The sequence below is a fragment of the Balaenoptera physalus genome (assembly GCF_965194825.1).
Source record: "Balaenoptera physalus genome assembly, chromosome: 13".
Taxonomy (NCBI): Eukaryota; Metazoa; Chordata; class Mammalia; order Artiodactyla; family Balaenopteridae; genus Balaenoptera; species Balaenoptera physalus.
Window position 1 is genome coordinate 20,066,822 of NC_138892.1, and position 20,950 is coordinate 20,087,771.

The following is a 20,950-nucleotide window of genomic DNA, read 5'->3' on the forward strand; positions in this document are numbered from 1 at the left end:
CTTCCCACTAGCTATCTATTTTACATTTGGTAGTGTATATATGTCCATGCCACTCTCTCACTTCGTCCCAGCTTACCCTTCCCCGTCCCCATGTCTTCAAGTCCATTCTCTACGTCTGCGTCTTGATTCCTGAGGTGGATGGACCTAGAGTCTGTCATACAGAGTGAAGTAAGTCAGAAAGAGAAAAACAAATACTGTATGCTAACACATATATATGGAATCTAAAAAAAATGGTTCTGATGAACCTAGGGAGAGTATCAGTTTACATGATAAGGGAGAAGAGAGCCTGGCTATTTTCCTTCAAAAATGACTATCACTGAATTTTAGAAAGTCTATAAAACTGAAGAAAATGCCTGATAATTACCAAATAAATAGTATTAGTTAGCTACTTCTGAGTGATTATTTAATATTCTTAAAAATCCAAGTTTTTGAAAATAACAGTAGTGCTTATATAACCAAGAATTAGTTCTGTTTAGCTTGTAAAAATTAGTAAAAAAAAAAAAAAAGAAAAAAAATGCTGTGAAATCAAAAGATATGTGAAAGAGTATCTTTTTCACCATCATACTCAAAAGAGTTTAAGGGGAAAGAAAATGGAAAATTTTAAGTTTTATCTGTTTTAGAAATATAGAACAGGTAAATCATGCCATATAAATTTTTTCAATCAATGCCTAGATTTTTCTTACCAGAAAAAAAAAAATGTTTCTCCCTATCCTGTTCTATGCTTACATTTATGTCCCATAACTAAGGTTACTATTATTACCTAGTAATTACTACTTTTACTACTCCAACATAAATAGACTAGCCTCTGGACCTGTCCATGAAGAGACGAAATTCATGATGGTTAAGGCTCAGGCTAAGGCAGACTTTAAAAATGGTCTGCTTGCTGGGATCCGGATTCTGCCCTGCCACTTTCTAGCTATATGACCCTGGACTAATTACCTAATCTGTTCATCAGTTTCCTCGTCAGTAAATGGGGAATAGAAGAGTTGACCCCTTATAGAGTTGTTCAGACTAAGTAAGAGAATGATGTAAGCACTTAGCACAGCTCTGGACAAGCAGTAAATGTTAAGTAAATGTTAGTTGTGATTTATGACTGTTTTAACGCAGGAATCTGTAGCAAGTTCTAAACAATTGGATTTACCAGGCTTTTGGATCCCAACTTGTTTAGAGTCCTGTCGTTGCCTGTATACCACGGTGTTCTCAACAAAGACATATTTAACGTACACAGAGTAATTATCCTTTTGAGTTATACTCTCTGTTTTCCCAAACTGAAAAATCTATATTTTAAACTTTGTAGTAAAGAACAGACTTCTGGGGCTTCCCTGGTGACGCAGTGGTTAAGAATCCTCCTGCCAATGCAGGGGACACGGGTTCGAGCCCTGGTGCGGGAAGATCCCACATGCTGCGGAGCCACTAAGCCCATGCACCACAACTACTGAGGCTGCACTCTAGAGCCCGTGAGCCACAACTACTGACCCCGTGTGCCACAGCTACTGAAGCCTGCGCACCTAGAGCCTGTGCTCAGCAGAAAGAGAAGCCACCACAATGAGAATCCCACACACTGCAACAAAGAGTAGTCCCTGCTCACCGCAACTAGAGAAAGCCTGCATGCAGCAACGAAGACCCAACACAGCCAAGAATAAATAAGTAAAATAAATACAAAAAATAAAAAAATAAAGAACAGACTTCTGAAATTGAAATTTAACTGGTCACACTCTTAATATTAGTAGGAGGGTGCAGTTTGTAGCATACTGATTTGGCTAAAGAAAGCAAGTTACTTTGCAGGCTTTAAACAGAACCAGCTCAGTTGGCATTTGTCCTGGACTTATCTATTCAAAATACATTTATACCCTCCTCCCAGCCTGTGGAATGACCATGATTATGGTTGCCAGAAATAGAAATAACCACCTCAGCCTTATCACTGAGACAAGAGGAGATTTATTAGTGTTAACCAAACAGACACTGGAAAACAAGAAAACTTAATTATATTTAAGGCATATCCAGCAGATTTTCATGCCCTCTAATGGAATACCTTATCTGCCAATGATCTTCATCTGTCTCCTGCTACAGAACAATATAATGGATTAAAGGTTGGGTTTTGGCTGGTTAAGGATAGAATTGATCTCAATTCCCCGACTGAACAATTCCAAAAATAGTTTTTTTTGTTTTTTTGTCTTTAATATTTATTTTATTTATTTATTTGGCTGCACCGGGTCTTAGTTGTGGCATGGGGGATCTTCTTTGCAGCATGCGGGATCTTTAGTTGCGGCATGGAGGATCTTTATTGGCAGCACGCGGGATCTTTTAGTTGCGACATGCGGGATCTAGTTCCCTGACCAGGGATTGAACCTGGGCCCCCTGCATTGGGAGCATGGAGTCTTAACCACTGGACCACCAGGGAAGTCCCCCAAAATAGGTTTTTTCACTCGTTCCATTTTTTTAGTTTTTGCTGAGCTGGGATTCCATTCAGGGTAATTACCAGTCCTTGACCACTGGCGGCAGACTGACTAGAAAGTATAGGACAGAAAAAAACAATGTCAGAAAATTGTGATTAGTCCACTGTTAGAGACCTTGATCACAAGAGTAAGAAATAATAAAAATATCAAAGAGGTGGTGTTAAAAAGCAGTTGTGGGTCTTCCCTGGTGGCTCAGTGGTTAAGAATCTGCCTGCCAATTCAGGTGACACGGGTTCGAGCCCTGGTCTGGGAAGATCCCACATGCCGCGGAGCAACTAAGCCCATGCCCCACAACTACTGAGCCTGTGCTCTAGAGCCCACGAGCCACAACTACTGAGCCCGTGTGCCACAACTACTGAAGCCCACACGCCTAGAGCCTGTGCTCCGCAACGAGAAGCCATCGCAATGAGAAACCCGCGCACCGCAACGAAGAGTAGCCCCTGCTTGCTGTAACTAGAGAAAAAGCCCGCGCACAGCAACAAAAGACCCAACGCAGACAAAACTAAAATAAATAAATTTATTTTAAAAAAAAAAAGAATCAGTTGTGGTCTTCCAGTGTCTACCAAGTAAGAGATAGAGAGTTGTTGGGAAGTAAAGAACCCCAAGATAAACAGCAGAAACCCATCTTACCAGCCAGGATGGCTGGCTTTCTTTTTCTTTATGCTATTAGACATTACATTGTTTCTCTGGCTGTGGGAATCTGCCACAGAGTCCCACAAAGGGCGGGACATACCTGTCTTGATGGACATTCAGAAATGGAAAGACTGACCCGCCGTGGGGTGCACAGGCCTGGCCCCATCGGCGCCCATATTCTTGGATGGTCGGGAAGACACTGCTGGTTACCCCTCTCTTCAGCCTCCATGTCCCTGTGCCAACGTTTAGATAAGGTCAATGGGGTGACAGTTCACGGAGCCACGCCCCTCTTCAGTGCTTGCTGCAGTGGCAGCACTGCATGCGTCAACGTGCTGCTGGAGTTTGGAGCCAAGGCCCTGCTCGAGGTGCACCTGGCTTCACCCATCCACGAGGCAGTAAAGAGAGGTAATAGAGAATGCATGGAGATTCTGCTGGCAAATAACGTTAACATTGACCAGGAAGTGCCTCACCTTGGAACTCCCCTGTATGTGGCTTGCACCTATCAGAGGCTAGACTGTGTGAAGAAGCTTCTAGAATTAGGAGCCAATGTTGACCACGGCCAGTGGCTGGACACCCCCCTCCATGCCGCCGTGAAGCAGAACAGTGTGGAAATCATCCACCTGCTGATAGACTACGGGGCTAACCTCAAGTGCAGAAACGCTCAGGGCAAAAGTGCGCTTGATCTGGCAGCTCCGAATAGCGGCGTGGAGCAGGTGCTCCTGCTCCAGGAAGGCCCGCCTGCTCTTTCCCAGCTGTGCCGCCTGTGTGTCCGGAAGTGCTTGGGTCGCATCTGTCATCAGACCATCCACAAACTGTATCTGCCGGAGCCCCTGGAAAAATTCCTCCTATACCAGTAGTCCCAACTGTCCACGGGAAGATACTTGGAAATAAACAGGTTGTTGCCTGCTGTACCCAGGGTACCTAGTGTAACACCCAACAGCTAGACTCTCAAATGAGCTAAGCTACTTAGAGCACATCCCTGATGGACTGGCACACGTGGGGAATGAAAACTCCTGGTTAGTTTAATGTTCTCTTTAACCAAGGGGCAATCAGAAACTTTTCTGTTTTTAGCTCTTGTTGTTAAGAAACTTTAAAAAATTGTGAAGTAGGGTGAAATTAATAGGCTGTTTTTCAAGATTCATGATCTTCGATTATCTAAGGATCACCATTCTGAATAGCGTGTAGACACATATAAATCTGGGTGGATAAGATTAGGATGAATGTAAGTATTCCAAGATGGGTTCCTGATTTAGTTCTTCCCTTCTTCCCCCTTTCTTTCTTTCCTTCCATGAATAAATCTCTGCATGAAAGTTTTTTTTTTAAATAAAAAAATTTTTTTAATTAATTAATTAATTTTTTTTAAAAAAAGAAAGAAATGGAAAGACCAAGGTATGTGTAGTTTGAGTAAATGTAATGCCGAAGTAAGTCTTACTGGTTACTATGTAATAGCAAAGTCAAAATTGTCTTTTTTTTTTTTTAACTACCCCAAATGTCTTTATATAGTTACTGCAATCTCAGTTCAGGAATTCAGTGTTTTGCTATTTCCTTAAGACCACTTATTGCCATTGCATAGAGCTCTGAGAACAACACTAATTGACAAGTATCATGTGATGTTAAAACTTTGTATGTGCTCTAGTTGATATTGAAAAGTGATTAGAATGGTAACTATTGCACCCTCTCCCCACAATCCTCCTACTCAGCAATAGTTTTACTAACAATGTTTTTGGCACTTAATCTGCTTTAAATTCAACTGGTTTAAATTTAAAGAAAATGAAAAATATCTTTAAGCTGTTTACCTACATAAATAAATGTTTTTCCAAAGAATGTTTATGATGTTTGGTGTCCTTAAAGTGGCTGTGGTTTTAAACACAAATATAAATATCTCTTTAATGAAAACAAATCAGACCAATGATATTTGTATTTTAAGACTCATTTTATGTACAGGATCAGAAAAACTAACTCAAACTAGCTTAAGCAAAAAGGGAAGTTACTGAGTCACATACCTAAGAAGTCTAAGTAGGACAGAACGAGGGGCGCAGCGCCAGCAGTACTGGCTGGCTGGTGCTCCCTCTCGCCTGGCACCTCTGTCCACCTTCACTCCTTGGCATAATCATCCACTTCTCTCCTACTGCTGATGAGCTTCCTCCTGGAAAACAAGGAATTCGCAAATAATATTTGCTTTATATGGTAAATGGCTATAATATTGCTAGTTTTTGCCAACTGAAAGGAAAGAGAGCCCCTTTTCCATAATCCAAGGCTCATTTCTGGGGAAGCATTCTGATTGTCCGTGCTTGGGTTTTGAGCACTCCCTTGAATTGATCTCTTTCCAGGTAAAGAGATTCTTCTGACCTGCCAGGCCTGGATTATGTGACTGTAACAAAGAAAGAGTATAAGGAAAGGATGAGGGCAATAGGGATTGTGGTTGATAGTCTTATTTATTCCCATAAATGGGAGGAAGGTGACAAATAAAATGCACACAGCATCTGGTATGCTAAAAAGTACTGATTTGTATATGGTTAGTACTTCCTTCTCCTTTCCTTTCTAAATTTTGGCTCACTTTTAGCTGAGGTCAACCTAGTAACTTCTTTGAAAATACTTCTTTTTTAAACAAATTAAACTTAGTAAAGAGTTTAAAGTTATACTTTAAAAAATTTTGCTTTTACTAAGACTTTTATTGATAATCTTGATGCCACAAATTATATAAATATGCTTATTAAAATGTAGCTACCAAGCTAGTGTTTTTTATTGTAACTACTAAAGGTTGAGATTTTAGAAAAATATGCATGATAAATAATGAACATACTTATGACTTAATATATTTTTCTGCATTTTGCTGATGTACTCTTTTTTAGTGATTCACTTATATGTTTAAAATATTGAGAGGATTATGCAGTCTTCATTTTCAGATTTTAGTAATGAAGTGTAGCCAGTAGTTTAAAGTAGCAACCTTTTTAAACATATCTTTAAAACTTCTTTCTATGAAGAAACTTACAACAAACGTTTCACATATATATATAGGGTCAAGCAAGAGCAATTCTGATCATAACATAAAAAGCCAAATTTCTGTTCCCCCTAAGAATATGACTATCCAGTCTGGAAATGATGTTGTGAGTTTTATTATTACATTAACATTTGTAAAGCTTTTATAAGTTATAAAATGCTTTCATATATTACCTCATTTGAGTCTCACGATTTTTGAAGTTTTTCTCTTTTATGTACAAAGGGAACTCTAGTGTGTAGCTTTTCTTTTGTTTTCATAGCAATTCCAATTCAAAATAGCTTTAAATTTCTTTTCTTTTCTTTCTTTATTTTTGGCTGCATTGGGTCTTCGTTGCTGTGCACGGGCTTTCTCTAGTTGCGGTGAGTGGGGGCTGCTCTTCGTTGCGGTGCATGGGCTTCTCATTGCGGTGGCTTCTCTTGTTGCAGAGCACAGACTCTAGGTGTGTGGGCTTCAGTAGTTGTGGTGCACGGGCCCAGTAGTTGTGGCACACGGGCTTAGTTGCTCCGTGGCATGTGGGATCTTCCCGGACCAGGGCTCGAACCCGTGTCCCCTGCACTGGCAGACGGATTCTTAACCACTGCGCCACCAGGGAAGCCCTAAATTTATTTTAAAATGAATGAGGGCAAACAAAAAAAGTATTGGTGAGAATATGAACGTTGTGCACTGTGGGTGGGAGTGTAAAATGATGTAACTACTATGGAAAACAGTATGGCAATTTCTCCAAAAATTAGGCATAGAATTACCATTTGATCCAGCAATTCCACTTCTGGTTATATACCCAAAAGAAGTGAAAGCAGGGACTCAAACAGATACTTGTATATACTCGTGTTCATAGCAGCATTTTTCACAATAGCCCAAAGGTGGAAACAACCCAAATGTCCATCCACAAGTGAATGGGTAAACAAAACGTAGTATGTGCATACAATGGAGTATTAGTCATCCTTAAACTGGAAGGAAACTCTGATACATGCTGCAACATGGATGAATCTTGAAGACATGATAAATAAAATAAGCCAGTCACAAAAAGACAAATATTACATGATTCCACTTATATGAGGTACTTAGAGTAGACAAATTCGTAGAGACAGAAAGTAATGGAGTGTTTGTCAGGGGCTGGAAGGAGAGAGAAATGAGGAGTTATCATTTAATTGGTACAGAGTTTCAGTTTTGCAAGATGAAAAGAATTCTGGAGGTGGATAGTGGTGATGATTGCACAACACTGTGAGTATACTCAACACTACTGAACTGTACACTTTAAAATGGTTAAGAGGGTAAATTTTATGTCTATCATACCACAATAAAAGAAATGAAAAAAAGAAAAAAATGAATGAGGACAAGTGTTGACAAGGATATGGAGAAATTTTAACCCTCATATTCTGCTGGTGGAAATGTAAAATGGTGCATCCACTGTGGAAAAAAGTTAGACAGTTCCTTAAAACGTTAAACATGGAGCTACCATATGACCCAGCAGTTCCACTCCTAGGTTTATACTTGAGTATTGAAAACATACATTCACACAAAAACTTGTACACAGATGTTCCTAGCAGTATTATTCATAACATCCAAAAAGTAGAAATAACCTAATGTTCATCAACTGATGAATGGATAAGCAAAATGTGGTATATCCATGCAATGGAATAATATTCAGCCATAAAAAGGAATGAAGTACTGATAAATGCTACAACATGGATGAACCTTGAAAACATTATGCTAAGTGAAAGAAGCCAGACACAAAGGCTGAATATCCTTGATCCCATTTATATGAAATGTCCTGAATAGGCAAATCCATAGACACAGAAAAGTCGATTCATGGTTGTCAGAGGATGAGGGTAAAAGGAAATGGAGAGTGTCTGCTAATTGGTTTTGGGTTTCTTTTTGGAGTAATGAAAATGTTCTGGAATTAGATAGTGGTAATGTTTTCACAACCTTGTGAATATACTAAGAAACACTAATTTGTACAATTTTAAATGGTGAATTTTATGGTATGTGAATTATACCTCAATTAAAAAATAAATGACTACTTAAGTGTCCATCAACTGATGAATGGTTAAAGAAGATGTAGTATATATGTCCAATGGAATACTACTAAGCTGTACAAAAGAATGAAATTTTGCCATTTGGATGGACTTGAAGGGTATTATGCTAAGTGAAATAAGTCAGGCAGAGAAAGACAAATACTGTATGATATCACTTGTACCTGGAATCTAAAAAACACAACAAACTAGTGAGTATAACAATAAAGAAGCAAACTCACAGTTATAGAGAACAAACTAGTGGTTACCAGTAGGGAGAGAGAAGGGAGAGGGACAATATAGAGGTAGGGGATTAAAAGGTACAAACTATTACATATAACGTAAGTAAGCTACAAGGATATATTGTACAGCACAGGGTATATAGCCAATATTTTATAATAGCTATAAATGGAGTATAACCTTTAAAAATTGTGAATCACTCCATTGTACACCTGTAATTTATATAATACTGTACATTAACTATACTTCAATTAAAAAAAAATGAAATGATTACTTAAGATTCCTAAACTTAGTTGTGTAATTTCAGTGAAAGCTTACATTTCATATAACTTCTCCCCACCCTCCACCTGTTGCCCCTGCCAAATGACCTAATCTCATCTTACTGTTGTACCCAAGTTACTTTACACCCTAGCTACCGAAAGACTTATAGGTCCCAAATGTACTGTGCTGCACCATTCCCATTCTTTTCTTTACTCAGAATACTCTCATCCCCACTTACTCCCACATTTTCTGTTTCTGCCAAATTTATACCCATCCCACACCCCTTCACAAGTGTCTCCACCTCTCTGAAGTCTTCTGTGACCAACCCTAGTAGAGTGAATTACCTTTTCTTTTCAAACAAGTGTAGTTAGTACAACTATATTTTTGTGTGTCACACTGTATTACAATAATTTGTTTGCATTTCTGTCTCCCCCACTAAATTATCAGCTTCTTCAGAGCAGGAACTGCTTGTTATTCATCTCTGTACCTCCAGCACCTAACACAGTTCTTGGCAAGTAGTAGGTGCATGATAGATGAGAATAATAATAGATAACCTTTATTTAATGTACTTACTATGTGCCACATATTACTCAGTATACTTTACATTTAGTAATTCATCTTAATCATCACAATAATCCCATCAGTCAGTTGGGTACACAGTGTGGTTAAATAGCTTCCCCAAAGTTGCTCAACAAGTACATAGTAAGGCTAGGATTTAAACCCAAGCAATCTAGCTCCAGAATCTGGGTTCTTAACCACTATGCTTTATAGCATCACATATATTAAAAAATGGTTACACACAAAAATTAATTTTATAATTTCACTCCATTCTAGGCCTAAGCTGCTTTTATCATTCTTTTTTTTTAACATCTTTATTGGAGTATAACTGCTTTACAATGGTGTGTTAGTTTCTGCTGTATAACAAAGTGAATCAGTTATACATATACATATGTTCCCATATCTATTCCCTCTTGCATCTCCTTCCCTCCCACCCTCCCTGTCCCACCCCTCTAGGTGATCACAAAACACCGAGCTGATCTCCCTGTGCTATGCGGCTGCTTCCCACTAGCTATCTATTTTACGTTTGGTAGTGTATATATGTCTATAACACTCTCTCACTTTGTCACAGCTTACCCTTCCCCCTCACCATATCCTCAAGTCCCTTCTCTAGTAAGTCTGTGTCTTTATTCCTGTCTGACCACTAGGTTCTTCATGACCGTTTTTTTTTCCCCCTTAGATTCCATATATATGTGTTACCATACTGTATTTGTTTTTCTGTTTCTGACTTACTTCACTCTGTATGACAGACTCTAACTCCATCCACCTCACTACAAATAACTCCATTTCGTTTCTTTTTATGGCTGAGTAATATTCCATTGTATATATGTGCCACATATTCTTTATCCATTCATCCGATGATGGACACTTAGATTGCTTCCATGTCCTGGCTATTGTAAATAGAGCTGCAATGAATATTTTGGTACATGACTCTTTTTGAATTATGGTTTTCTCAGGGTATATGCCCAGTAGTGGGATTGCTGGGTCATATGGTAGTTCTATTTTTAGTTTTTTAAGGAACCTCCATACTGTTCTCCATAGTGGCTGTATCAATTTACATTCCCACCAACAGTGCAAGAGAGTTCCCTTTTCTCCACACCCTCTCCAGCATTTATTGTTTGTAGATTTTTTGATGATGGCCATTCTGACCGGTGTGAGATGATATCTCATTGTAGTTTTGATTGGCATTTCTCTGATGATTAATGATGTTAACCATTCTTTCATGTGTTTGTTGGCAATCTGTATATCTTCTTTGGAGAAATGTCTATTTAGATCTCCTGCCGATTTTTGGATTGGGTTGTTTGTTTTTTTGATATTGAGGTGCATGAGCTGCTTGTATATTTTGGAGATTAATCCTTTGTCAGTTGCTTCATTTGCAAATATTTTCTCCCATTCTGAGGGTTGTCTTTTGGTCTTGTTTATGGTTTCCTTTGCTGTGCAAAAGCTTTGAAGTTTCATTAGGTCCCATTTGTTTATTTGTGTTTTTATTTCCATTTCTCTAGGAGTTGGGTCAAAAGGATCTTGCTGTGATTTATGTCATAGAGTGTTCTGCCTATGTTTTCCTCTAAGAGTTTGATAGTGTCTGGCTTTAAACTTAGGTCTTTAATCCATTTTGAGTTTATTTTTGTATATGGTGTTAGGGAGTGTTCTAATTTCATACTTTTACATGTAGCTGTCCACTTTTCCCAGCACCACTTATTGAAGAGGCTGTCTTTTCTCCACTGTATATGCTTGCCTCCTTTATCAAAGATAAGGTGACCATATGTGTGTGGGTTTATCTCTGGGCTTTCTATCCTGTTCCATTGATCTATATTTCTCTTTTTGTGCCAGAACCATACTGTCTTGATTACTGAAGCTTTGTAGTATAGTCTGAAGTCAGGGAGCCTGATTCCTCCAGCTCCATTTTTCGTTCTCAAGATTGCTTTGGCTATTCGGGGTCTTTTGTGTTTCCATACCAATTGTGAAATTTTTTGTTCTAGTTCTGTGAAAAATGCCATTGGTAGGTTTGGTAGGGATTGCATTGAATCTGCAGATTGCTTTGGGTAATAGAATCATTTTCACAGTGTTGATTCTTGCAATCCAAGAACATGGTATATCTCTCCATCTATTTGTATCATCTTTAATTTCTTTCATCAGTGTCTTATAATTTTTTGCATACAGGTCTTTTGTCTCCTTAGGTAGGTTTATTCCTAGATATTTTATTCTTTTTGTTGCAGTGGTAAATGGGAGTGTTTTCTTCATTTCACTTTCAGATTTTTCATCATTAGTGTATAAGAATGCAAGAGATTTCTGTGCATTAATTTTGTATCCTGCTACTTTACCAAATTCATTGATTAGCTCTAGTAGTTTTCTGGTAGCATCTTTAGGATTCTCTATGTATAGTATCATGTCATCTGCAAACAGTGACAGTTTTACTTCTTCTTTTCCGATTCGGATTCCTTTTATTTCTTTCTCTTCTCTGATTGCTGTGGCTAAAACTTCCAGAACAATGTTGAATTATAGTGGTGAGAGTGGGCAACCTTGTCTTGTTCCTGATCTTAGTGGAAATGGTTTCAGTTTTTCACCATTGAGGGTGATGTTGGCTGTGGGTTTGTCATATATGGCCTTTATTATGTTGAGGAAAGTTCCCTCTGTGCCTACTTTCTGCAGGGCTTTTATCATAAATGGGTGTTGAATTTTGTTGAAAGCTTTCTCTGCATCTATTGAGATGATCATATGGTTTTCCTCCTTCAGTTTGTTAATATGGTGTATCACGTTGATTGATTTGCGTATATTGAAGAATCCTTGCATTCCTGGAATAAACCCCACTTGATCATTGTGTATGATATTTTTAATGTGCTGTTGGATTCCATTTGCTAGTATTTTGTTGAGGATTTTTGCATCTATGTTCATCAGTGATATTGGCCTGTAGTTTTCCTTTTTTGTGACATCTTTGGTTTTGGTATCAGGGTGATGGTGGCCTCATAGAATGAGTTTGGGAGTGTTCCTCCCTCTGCAATATTTTGGAAGAGTTTGAGAAGGATAGGTGTTAGCTCTTCTCTAAATGTTTGATAGAATTCACCTGTGAAGCCATCTGGTCCTGGGCTTTTGTTTGTTGGAAGATTTTTAATCACAGTTTCAATTTCAGTGCTTGTGATTGGTCTGTTCATATTTTCTATTTCTTCCTGGTTCAGTCTCGGTAGGTTGTGCATTTCTAAGAATCTGTCCATTTCTTCCAGGTTGTCCATTTTATTGGCATAGAGTTGCTTGTAGTAATCTCTCATGATCGTTTGTATTTCTGCAGTGTCACTTGTTACTTCTCCTTTTTCATTTCTAATTCTATTGATTTGAGTCTTCTCCCTTTTTTTCTTGATGAGTCTGGCTAATGTTTTATCAATTTTGTTTATCTTCTCAAAGAACCAGCTTTTAGTTTTATTGATCTTTGCTATCGTTTCCTTCATTTCTTTTTCATTTATTTCTGATCTGATCTTTATGATTTCTTTCCTTCTGCTAGCTTTGGGGTTTTTTTGTTTTTTCTCTAAGTGCTTTAGGTGCAAGGTTAGGTTGTTTATTTGAGATGTTTCCTGTTTCTTAACGTAGGATTGTATTGCTATAAACTTCCCTCTTAGAACTGCTTTTGCTGCATCCCATAGGTTTGGGGTCATCGTATCTCCATTGTTATTTGTTTCTAGGTTTTTTTTTGATTTCCCCTTTGATTTCTTCAGTGATCACTTCGTTATTAAGTAGTGTATTGTTTAGCCTCCATGTGTTTGTATTTTTTACAGATCTTTTCCTGTAATTGATATCTAGTTTCATAGCGTTGTGGTCGGAAAAGATACTTGATACGATTTCAGTTTTCTTAAATTTACCAAGGCTTGATTTGTGACCCAAGATATGATCTATCCTGGAGAATGTTCCATGAGCACTTGAGAAAAATGTGTATTCTGTTGTTTTTGGGTGGAATGTCCTATAAATATCAATTAAGTCCATCTTGTTTAATGTATCATTTAAAGCTTGTGTTCCTTATTTATTTTCATTTTGGATGATCTGTCCATTGGTGAAAGTGGGGTGTTAAATTCCCCTACTGTGATTGTGTTACTGTCGTTTTCCCCTTTTATGGCTGTTAGTATTTGCCTTATGTATTGAGGTGTTCCTATGTTGGGTGCACAAATATTTACAATTGTTGTATCTTCTTCTTGGATCGATCCCTTGATCATTATGTAGTGTCCTTCTTTGTCTCTTGTAATAGTCTTTATTTTAAAGTCTATTTTGTCTGATATGAGAACTGCTACTCCAGCTTTCTTTTGATTTCCATTTGCATGGAATATCTTTTTCCATCCCCTCACTTTCAGTCTGTATGTGTCCCTAGGTCTGAAGTGGGTCTCTTGTAGACAGCATATATACGGGTCTTGTTTTTGTATCCATTCAGCCAGTCTGTGTCCTTTGGTGGGAGCATTTAATCCATTTACATTTAAGGTAATTCTCGATATGTATGTTCCTATTCCCATTTTCTTAAATATTTTGTGTTTGTTATTGTAGGTGTTTTCCTTCTCTTGTGTTTCTTGCCTACAGAAGTTCCTTTAGCATTTGTGGTAAAGCTGGTTTGGTGGTGCTGAACTCTCTCAGCTTTTGCTTGTCTGTAAAGGTTTTAATTTCTCCATCAAATCTGAATGAGAGCCTTGCTGGGTAGAGTAATCTTGGTTGTAGGTTTTTCTTCTTCATCACTTTAAATATGTCCTGCCACTCCCTTCTGGCTTGCAGAGTTTCTGCTGAAAGATCAGCTGTTAACCTTATGGGGATTCCCTTGTGTGTTATTTGTTGTTTTTCCCTTGCTGCTTTTAATATGTTTTCTTTATATTTAATTGTTGATAGTTTAATTAATATGTGTCTTGGCATGTTTCTCCTTGGATTTATCCTGTATGGGACTCTCTGTGCTTCCAGGACTTGATTAACTATTTCCTTTCCCATATTAGGGAAGTTTTCAACTATAATCTCTTCAAATATTTTCTCAGTCCCTTTCTTTTTCTCTTCTTCTTCTGGGACCCCTATAATTCGAATGTTGGTGCGTTTAATCTTGTCCCAGAGGTCTCTGAGACTGTCCTCAGTTCTTTTCATTCTTTTTTCTTTATTCTGCTCTGCAGTAGTTATTTCCACTATTTTATCTTCCAGGTCACTTATCCGTTCTTCTGCCTCAGTTATTCTGCTATTGATCCCTTCTAGAGTATTTTTAATTTCATTTATTGTGTTGTTCATCGTTGCTTGTTTACTCTTTAGTTCTTCTAGGTCCTTGTTAAATGTTTCTTGCAGTTTGTCTATTCTATTTCCAAGATTTTGGATCATCTTTACTATCATTATCCTGAATTCTTTTTCAGGTAGACTGCCTATTTCCTCTTCATTTATTAGGTCTGGTGTGTTTTTACCTTGCTCCTTCATCTGCTGTGTGTTTTTCTGTCTTCTCATTTTGCTTATCTTACTGTGTTTGGGGTCTCCTTTTCGCAGGCTGCAGGTTCGTAGTTCCCGTTGTTTTTGGTGTCTGTCCCCAGTGGCTAAGGCTGGTTCAGTGGGTTGTGTAGGCTTACTGGTGGAAGGGACTAGTGCCTGTGTTCTGGTGGATGAGGCTGGATCTTGTCTTTCTGGTGGGCAGGTCCACGTCTGGTGGTGTGTTTTGGGGTGTCTGTGGCCTTATTATGATTTTAGGCAGCCTCTCTGCTAATGGATGGGGCTGTGTTCCTGTCTTGCTAGTTGTTTGGCATAGGGTGTCCAGCACTATAGCTTGCTGGTCGTTGAGTGAAGCTGGGTCTTGGTGTTGAGATGGAGATCTCTGGGAGATTTTCACCCTTTGGTATTACGTGGAGCTGGGAGGTCTCTTGTGGACCAGTGTCCTGAAGTTGGCTCTCCCACCTCAGAGGCACAGCCCTGATGCCTGGCTGGAGCACCAAGAGTCTTTCATCCACACGGCTCAGAATAAAAGGGAGAGAAAATAGAAAGAAAGAAAGAAAGAAAGAGGATAAAGTAAGATAAAATAAAATAAAGTTATTAAAATAAAAAATAATTATTAAGAAATAAAAATTTATAAAGTAAAAAAAAAACGGACGGACAGAACCCTAGGACAAATGGTGAAAGCAAAGCTATACAGAAAGACTCTCACACAGAAGCATACACATACACACTCACAAAAAGAGGAAAAGGGGAAAAAATAATATATCTTGCTCCCAAAGTCCACCTCCTGAATTTGGGATGATTCTTTGTCTATTCAGGTATTCTACAGATGCAGGTACATCAAGTTGATTGTGGAGCTTTAATCCACTGCTTCTGAGGCTGCTGGGAGAAATTCCCCTTTCTCTTCTTTGTTCGCACAGCTCCCGGGGTTCAGCTTTGGATTTGGACCCACCTCTGCGTGTAGGTCGTCTGAGGGCATCTGTTCTTCGCTCAGACAGGACGGGGTTCAAGTAGCAGCTGCTTCAGGGGCTCTGGCTCACTCAGGGCGGGGGGAGGGAGGGGTAAGGATGTGGGGCGAGCCTGCGGCGGCAGAGGCCAGTGGGACATTGCATCAGCCTGAAGCGCGCCGTGCATTCTCCCGGGAAAGTTGTCCCTGGATCACGGGACCCTGGCAGTGGCGGGCTGCACAGGCTCCCGGGAGGGGAGGTGTGGATAGTGACCTGTGCTTGCATACAGGCTTTTTGGTGGCAGCAGCACCAGCATTAGCATCCCAGGCCCATCTCTGGGGTCCGCGCTGATAGCTGCGGCTCGCGCCCATCTCTGGAGCTCCTTTAAGCAGCGCTCTTAATACCCTCTCCTCGCACACCAGGAAACAAAGAGGGAAGAAAACGTCTCTTGCCTCTTCGGCAGCTCCAGCTATCATTTTCTTAAGTAGCATTTATGTTAGGGGAGTTATGTACATTGTTTTATTTGTTTGAGTTTCCATAGATACTAATATAATTTTGAAGTAGTATTCAAATAATTTCCTCTGGTAATGTTTTCCTTTTTAATAAAATGAACACAGTGAGGAATCATGTATATAGCAAAGAGAAGTTTACTGGGGACAGTGTGCCCAGTATTTATGCCCACTACTTTTAGAGTTCTTGCTTCTATGGAGAATGATGAAGACTGTGGTCCTGTGTTAGTATTTTAGGCAGATGGAACATCAGTCAAAACCTATAAATGCTGGGACTTCCCTGGTGGTCCAGTGGGTACAACTGTGCTCCCAACGCAGGGGGCCCAGGTTCAATCCCTGGTGGGGGAACTAGATCCCACATGCATGCTGCAACTAAGAGTCTGCATGCCGGGGCTTCCCTGGTGGCGCAGTGGTTAAGAATCCGCCTGCCAATGCAGGGAACATGGGTTCGAGCCCTGGTCCGGGAAGATCCCACATGCCGTGGAGCAGCTAAGCCCATGCACCACAACTACTGAGCCTGTGCTCTAGAGCCCGCAAACCACAACTACTGAAGCCTGCACGCCTAGAGCTGGTGCTCCACAACAAGAGAAGCACTGAGATAAGAAGCCTGCACACCGCAATGAAGAGTAACCCCCGCTCGCTGCAACTAGAGAAAGCCCGCATACAGCAATGAAGACCCAACACAGCCAAAAATAAAATAAAAAATAAATAAATTTATAAAAAAAAAAAAAAAGGAGTCTGCATGCCACAACTGAGACATCCACGTGCTGCAACTAAGATCCCGCGTGCCACAACTAAGACCTGGTGCAGCCAAAATAAATAAATAAGTAAGTAAGTAAGTATGTACGTACATACATACAAATAAAACCTATAAATGCCGTACCCAGCTTTAAAGTTTTATTGTACTGAGTACATGTGACTTCCTCATAGGCATAATCTAAAATATCGCAGCAGAGCAAATGGGGTTATGTTTGACCCATTGCTAGGGAGCAATGCCAGCATTTCTTCTGTTTCGTAGCATGACAGATATGATATTAAAAAGTATACGTCAAAACTCAGCCATAGTTTATAATAACTAAAGGTAAATAGGAGACTATACTTTCTTATTTTAGTAATAGTAATTATATTTGTGGCAAAGAAGAATTTTATTTGTTGGTGTCCTAAATCTTTAATAAGGATCAAGGAGCCTTAGGGAGAAATAAGTCTTGTAGCTTTTTTATTAAAACAGAGCAGGTATATTATTCTTCCTTTCCCTCTTAGTTTCCCCAAGTATACTTTATTTGCTTAACTTACTTCCTTGGTTAGATTGAATAGGGCCTGAGTGTTAGTGCTGCCATACTGATTAAATGATTTACTGACAAACACTATGGAGCCTATCTAGTTGACTGTTTTAATGACACCATTAAATTTCATGGGGTTTATTATAGCACATCTATGCAAAGCTGGAGTTTAACCATTCTCACATTTTCTTGTTGTGCTTAGGGAATCTTCAAGACATTATTTTTACCAACTCATTCTTCTTATATTCTTTCTCTGATGATAAAACATATAAGTGAAAACATTCAGCAGACATTAAGAACTTTCTTTGACAGGCACTCTCTTCCCCCGCAAAATTTCCATATTGCCTGTGTTTCTTAATGGCCATTCTTGAACTCTCTTCCATTTTAAAACTGCTCCCTGCAGCTTTCCTGACATGAAGATTTTCTTTTTCTTTCCACTTCTAGCTTTCCTTTCTCTGTACCTCATGGATACTTGGAGGCTGCAAGGATTTAGCACTGGTCATGCCAGCCTCTCCAGATCGCATCTCTGTCTGTAGTTGGGTCTCCATGGTAATGAGAAGCAGAAAGTGCTGAAGTAGCACACTGTGTAAGGACTGGCAGGAGAAAACAGTGCCGTGGCCTGTACAGGAATAGCACTGAATCCCCATGGTGCTGGAGAAGCCAGCGAGAAGCACGCTGTGGCGGAGAGCGGGAGACTCTCAGTTAAGGACGCAGATTTGGCAGATTTATTAGCAGCAGTATTCTAGGATGAACCTAATTTACAGTTAGTGCTTTTTTTCAAATGGAAAAAACATTAAAATTTTTTTCTTATCTTTTAGGAGACCAGATGCTCCAGTGCCTGACGGTGAAGGTGAAAAAAATATAGAAGAAAGTTCAGACAGCGAATCTTCTTTTAGTGACTAAGCTTAATGTTGATAACAATTACATATACATGTGTTGGTGCACATTTACATTCTATAAGAAAGAGAGCCTGAACTTTAACTGTTAGTCATAAAAACATCAAATGGCTACATATCCACCACCAAGCTTCCTCTATGTTAAAAAATAAATAAATAAAGCATTTATAATAAGCTGGCAGTATGTCTTGTTACCAAAATAAAGGACCCTGAACTGAAAAATAGAATAGCCTAAATAAAGTACTCAGAGTGTTTGAGGGATGCAATGAGCATCTAAAATGAAGTCAATGTGAGTTTAGTGATCAAAAATAGACTCAATGCAAAACAAAAAAGTGAATTTGGCTAAATGAATTATTCAATTTTTGTGAATATTTTAGCATGAAAAGTATTATGTACATTTGTATCATAAGAGTTGTTAAAGAAATTTCTGGCAGAAAGTAATACTGGATTGAAATTTTCTGTGACAGCTGGAGGCTTATATATCATATTTATTGTGGATCTGGAACTTATTGGTAGTATTTATTAGCATGTAAAGCTTTTCACAACTTGGCCATTAGTTCATGTACTATCAAAGTCAGATATTATATTTAGCATCAAATAGAAATTGAATTGAAAGTAGTTTCAGTGTTGTTCAGAGTGAGCTGATAGCAGAAGTTGACAAAGGGATGTGATGTGGGGCAAAAGAGATGTTTGCTGCTGTCTACCCCTTGCCTATTCAGAATTGAGTCCAGTGTTAAGTCTACTCCATTACCAGATCTTCAGAATGATGACCAGCCACAGTCTGTAGACGACTACACAGGAGGATTAGTGAGACAAGCTGTAGTTCCTCGTGCTACAACTGAACTCAAGACCAAAACTCATATCCATCATCTCTTTCCTGCACCACCCACTTGAGACTTTCCTTGCTCTCTTCCAGAAATTCAGCAGGTCTAGTTTGGTTGAGTGACCCAGACCTTCATCCCTTCAGAGATGGGCCTTGGTTACTTTGCCCCTTTTAGGCTATGATTATCACATTTGTCTGTTTGCTGTTCACACCAGGTATAGAAGCATCCAGAATCACCCCAATGAATCGCCTGAGTTCCAGACACATCCTCCTTGTTTCATTTTGTAATTGTAATCCTAGCTCTCCATGTTAACCAACATATTAACTCTCTTTTCTTGCCTGTTGTCCCACAGACATGAACAGCCCAACAGGATCAGTTTGGCAGCAGTAGCTTCAGTTCTGTAGAAATCTTACTGTGCTTCTTGATAGAAATGTGCTAGCTTTTTCCTCTTCCCCTGTCTAGGAAACAGGACCTCCAATTCAGCAGAGCCTAAGGTGGTAGGGATGGGTAGCACAATTCTGCAAGTAGTTTACTGAGAATGGTGGTAGGAAGGGCCAGTCCTATTTCTATCCTCTTGGCTCCTGGACCCATAAATTCTAGCAGCTGGGGACATGGAATCACATACTGGCCTTTGGTATAGTGCATGTATCACTTCCTGGAAAACAGCACCCCAGCCCTGCAGGCTGTATCTCTGAGCTGGTGTCTAAGCAGATGCTGTAATAGTCCATTTCATTGTTCTGTTAGATTGACTGCTTCTGGATAATGCTGCATATGATAGGCTCTTGGATCCAGTAATTCATGTTGCTCTTCATTTACTACAAAATAGTTCCTCGATCTGAGGTAATATAATTCAAGATACCTTATTTGTAATAAACATTTTTTTTTTTTTGGCGTTCTGTAGACTATCAGATAGTAATGATGATAGAGGTACTGATGGAAGGGAAAACAAGCCTGAATTAAGAATACAAATTAATTACAATAGAAAAGAATTGCTTCCTCCTCCAAGGTGGAAGGAAATTAATGTAAACAACTTGCTCCCATGTGGCTAATTTATCTCTTGAAGGAGTGTTACGAGAGTCATTGGTTTCTCCTGCTGACAGATCACGTGTTCAGCAGTGACATAACTCCATCAGCCTTAGACAAAGCTCAAGCTGTCGGGTCTATGCCTAGCCTCTATCTCTGCCACCATGATTACTTCACTTATGGGTTTGTTGTGTAAGCCTGGAGTGGTCAAGGGCAAGGCTGGCTGAAATCACTAAGAATCATCCTGTCCACCTATCTTTGCCTCCTCAGGTTAGTACTCTTTTATTGACATTCCGTGATACAAAAATCTACACACTTTTCTATAATCAAGACTGTGTTTATCCTTAACTCAGGCCACATCTTTCTGCATCACCGTGAATGACCAAGTGTACTGTTTGAAGCTCTATCAGGAAGATTTTTCATTTTTCCCTCACCACTGATCCTTCCAGGCACCTCTGAGAGGATACAGTGTAGAAGCCAGCCATTTCTGGCTCACACCAAGATATCAAGCTGGTCTACCCATGAACAAGACCCACATTTTCCTTCTCTGTCATCTGGTATGTTAATATTGCAGAAATAGCCTTACTTCTTCACTTCTCCCTGTCTCCATGCCATTTCCCATACAATTTTCACTGCCTTCCCACTCTGCGTGGAGTATTCTGCCTCACCTTTGGACTCTGAACTTAGCCATGTGATTTTCTTTGGGTCAATGGAATGTTAGCAAATTTGATCCAAGCAGAAGCTTGAAAAATACTTGGGTAATTGGTCTTGCCTTCTCTTGTGCCTCTGATATAGAAACATGACTGGGATAGTCTGATGGAGAATGAGAGGTGTGTGGAGCAGAGCTAAGCTGTTGTAGTCACATAGCAGCCAAACCCAAGATGTGAGCAAG

The 20,950-nt window shown here is 39.4% G+C and overlaps 1 protein-coding gene and 1 pseudogene across 5 annotated transcripts in view; both read left to right on the plus strand.

Annotated features, from left to right (window-relative positions):
• WASHC3 (WASH complex subunit 3) overlaps nt 1–18,385 on the plus strand; it is a 66,785-nt gene extending 48,400 nt beyond the window's left edge. For 2 of the 4 annotated variants that reach the window (XM_082419542.1, XM_082419544.1), the window contains one exon: nt 18,134–18,385. In XM_082419542.1, coding sequence (XP_082275668.1) covers nt 18,134–18,218 — 85 coding nt within the window. In that variant the 3' untranslated portion in view covers nt 18,219–18,385. Of the gene's footprint in view, nt 1–2,679; nt 2,699–16,769; nt 17,806–18,133 lie in introns of those variants that run through there. The other 2 variants (XM_082419543.1, XM_082419545.1) reach the window with 2 other exon arrangements.
• LOC309640577 (ankyrin repeat and SOCS box protein 11 pseudogene) lies at nt 3,095–4,913 on the plus strand (annotated as a pseudogene). Its single transcript has one exon. The product of its transcript is annotated as an ankyrin repeat and SOCS box protein 11 pseudogene (transcript).
• Nucleotides 18,386–20,950: the final 2,565 nt, after the last annotated feature.